General features: G+C 50.5%; 1 protein-coding gene across 1 annotated transcript in view; it reads right to left on the bottom strand.

Moving 5' to 3' along the window:
• Window positions 1–481: 481 nt before the first annotated feature.
• The window catches only part of LOC106817699, a 6150-nt gene continuing 3889 nt past the window's right edge, over window positions 482–2742 (bottom strand). Inside the window, exons 3-5 of the mRNA XM_014822393.1 lie at window positions 1949–2042; window positions 1487–1677; window positions 482–781 (exon numbers count right to left, since the gene is read on the bottom strand). Of these exons, the coding sequence (XP_014677879.1) occupies window positions 698–781; window positions 1487–1677; window positions 1949–2042 (369 nt within the window). The 3' untranslated portion in view covers window positions 482–697. The remainder of the gene's footprint in view (window positions 782–1486; window positions 1678–1948; window positions 2043–2742) is intronic.

Below are 2742 nucleotides of genomic sequence, written 5' to 3'. Positions count from 1 at the left end.
TGTGTAGGTTTGTGTGCGCGTGTGTGTAGGTGTGTGTGTGTGTGTGTGTGTGTAGGTTTGTGTGCGCGTGTGTGTAGGTGTGTGTGTGCGTATGTGTAGGTGTATGTGCGTACGTGCGTGCACACGTATGTTGGAGTGTGTGTGTGTGCGTGCGTGCACACGTATGTTGGAGTGTGTGTGCGTGCACACGTATGTTGGAGTGTGTGTGCGTGCACACGTATGTTGGAGTGTGTGTGCGTGCGTGCGTGCACACGTATGTTGGAGTGTGTGTGTGTGTGTGCGTGCACACGTATGTTGGAGTGTGTGTGCGTGCACACGTATGTTGGAGTGTGTGTGTGTAGGTATTGTGTAGGTGTGTGTGCGTGTATGCAATGTATGTTTTTGTGTGTGCATGCACATATGAATGTGTGAATGTGTGTGTGCATGCACGTGTGAATGTATGTGTGTGTGTGTGTGCGCGTGCGTGTTTCTGTGCGTGCATGCACGTGTGAATGTATGTGTAAATGTGTGTGTGCGCTCGGTGTGTGATAGCACGCCCCCCCCCCAACCTACAGCATGGCAGGGATGCGCTGCTACCTACTAACCCGTGTATAACTAACTCTGTGGTTCTACGCCTCGTTTACTGCTTCTGAGTTAGATGCATCTTCCGCGATACCGGCGGTGTTATCGCCTCCAGGGGGCGCTGTGGCGTGGATAGTCATCCGGAGTTGAGCATGAGTCTGAAGAGGGCGTTGCGAACCATGTTGCCGCTGACGAAGCGCATCGCCGGTCGTCCGAGCATCTGCGGAAAGACAAGAGAACGTCGTGTCGGCGACCTCGCCACCAGGGGGCGGAGGGGGGTCACGTGTGACGCGCGAACGTAACTGTTTTGCCGTTTTTGACGTGAAATACGAGCAGCAATAATGACAGATATTCAGATATTCGCGTAATGGGTAATGGTATGGGTAATGCAGAGATGCCAACCACTACGATTTATCCGTATTTTATACAAATTTCTATTCCTTTTGCACCACTACGACCAGTTTGTATCAAACTACGAATTTCACTGTGATCAAAAAAATTTTGGTTGTCAATTATTGTCATTTTTTGTCAATTTATTGTCATTTTTGACCCTCCGAATGCAGGAAATTGCATCTCAGAATCAAACATTTTTCCGGGGGGGCATGCCGGACTCCCCTAGCAAACTCGGGTCAGTACGTGACCCTCGAACTACTAATTTGATGGCCAGAAACTACAGATTGTTTCAAATATGTGTTGGCATCTCTGGTAATGGTGTAAGGTTGTCGTGACCGTATAGTAGAGGAATGTATTAAATAATGTGAATAATAATGTTTCCATAAAATAAGCCACATATCAGCAGCTTGACTGGTTGCTACAACACTAGTTTAAAAACAGTTCATCAGGTAAGCGCAAGCATTCAAATAACCTCAACCAGGTAACTGACAAACAAGCGAACATCACCGCGCCCCCTTCGCGAACCTCCTACCTTGAACAGGTAACTGCGATGGTCGGAGAACAAGCGAACAGTGAGCCGCGCCCGCTCTGCTCCGCCGGTGCCTGCCGGCAGCTGCTGGACACGGAACTCGACGGTGGCGGGGAGGACCGCGGAATCGGTGCTCAACGTCAGCGAGTCGGGCGGAGAGAAAGACAGCAGCGCCACCGTCACGTGGTGCTCCCCTAGTCGTGGCGCGGGCGGAAAGGAAACGACGCGAGGTTACCGAATCGACAACGTTGGTTGAATCGCGGCGCCGTTTGCCTGACGACGACGATTGAGTTAAAATGCGCGGTGGGCGATGTCGCTATTTTATACACGCAAAGTTCGTCATCTCGGCATCTTTGTACATTCTAAGATTAGCACGTGAGAATTTCTTTGATTAAGTATGTAAGGAGCTTACAATAAAGAGCATTCGTGGGCACGCGTGAATGCGCGTACGGGGGACAGACTTACAGCCGACGGGGGTCGTGAAAACGACGTTGTATTGCTTTCCCGCTTTTATCGGTGAGGTGTCAACTTCATCCACGTCAAGAACCTCTGGAAACCACTAGACGGTAGAAAAATAACATTTAAAAAAAATCAAGATGACAAATTTAGTTAAGCATGTAAAACAAGAGAGTAGTATTGTTGATGGTTGTCTGATGCAATACTAAGGAACTATCCAGGAAGCTGAATCTATTTTTTTGCCTTTATGGGGGGAAAATAGTCACAGGAATATCTCTCCTCCCTTCTATCTGGCCCACCTCTGCCTTATATCTGTCCCATCCTTTCACATAATCTTCCCCACTCTGCACCTTTCCCCAATCCCTGCACCACATCTTCCCCATTCTCCCCCTTCTATCTTTCTCATCCCTCCACATCATCATCTCCAACCCTCCCCTTTACCTGAGACACCCCCTCCCTTTTACCTCCTGAGGCACCCCCTTCCCTTTACCTGAGGCACCCTCCCCTTTACCTGAGGCACCCCTCCCCTTTACCTGAGGCACCTTCTCCCCTTTACCTGAGGCACACCCTCCCCTTTACCTGAGGCACACCCTCCCCTTTACCTGAGGCACCTTCTCCCCTTTACCTGAGGCACACCCTCCCCTTTACCTGAGGCACCTTCTACCCTTTACCTGAGGCACCCCTCCCCTTTACCTGAGACACCCTCTCCCCTTTACCTGAGGCACCCCTCCCCTTTACCTGAGACACCCTCTCCCCTTTACCTGAGGCACCCCTCCCCTTTACCTGAGACACCCTCTCCCCTT

This window comes from Priapulus caudatus, unplaced genomic scaffold, assembly GCF_000485595.1.
Source record: "Priapulus caudatus unplaced genomic scaffold, Priapulus_caudatus-5.0.1 Scaffold1832, whole genome shotgun sequence".
NCBI lineage: Eukaryota > Metazoa > Priapulida > Priapulimorpha > Priapulimorphida > Priapulidae > Priapulus > Priapulus caudatus.
The sequence above is the reverse complement of the archived record's forward strand: the minus strand, read 5'-3'. Positions and strand labels throughout refer to the sequence as shown.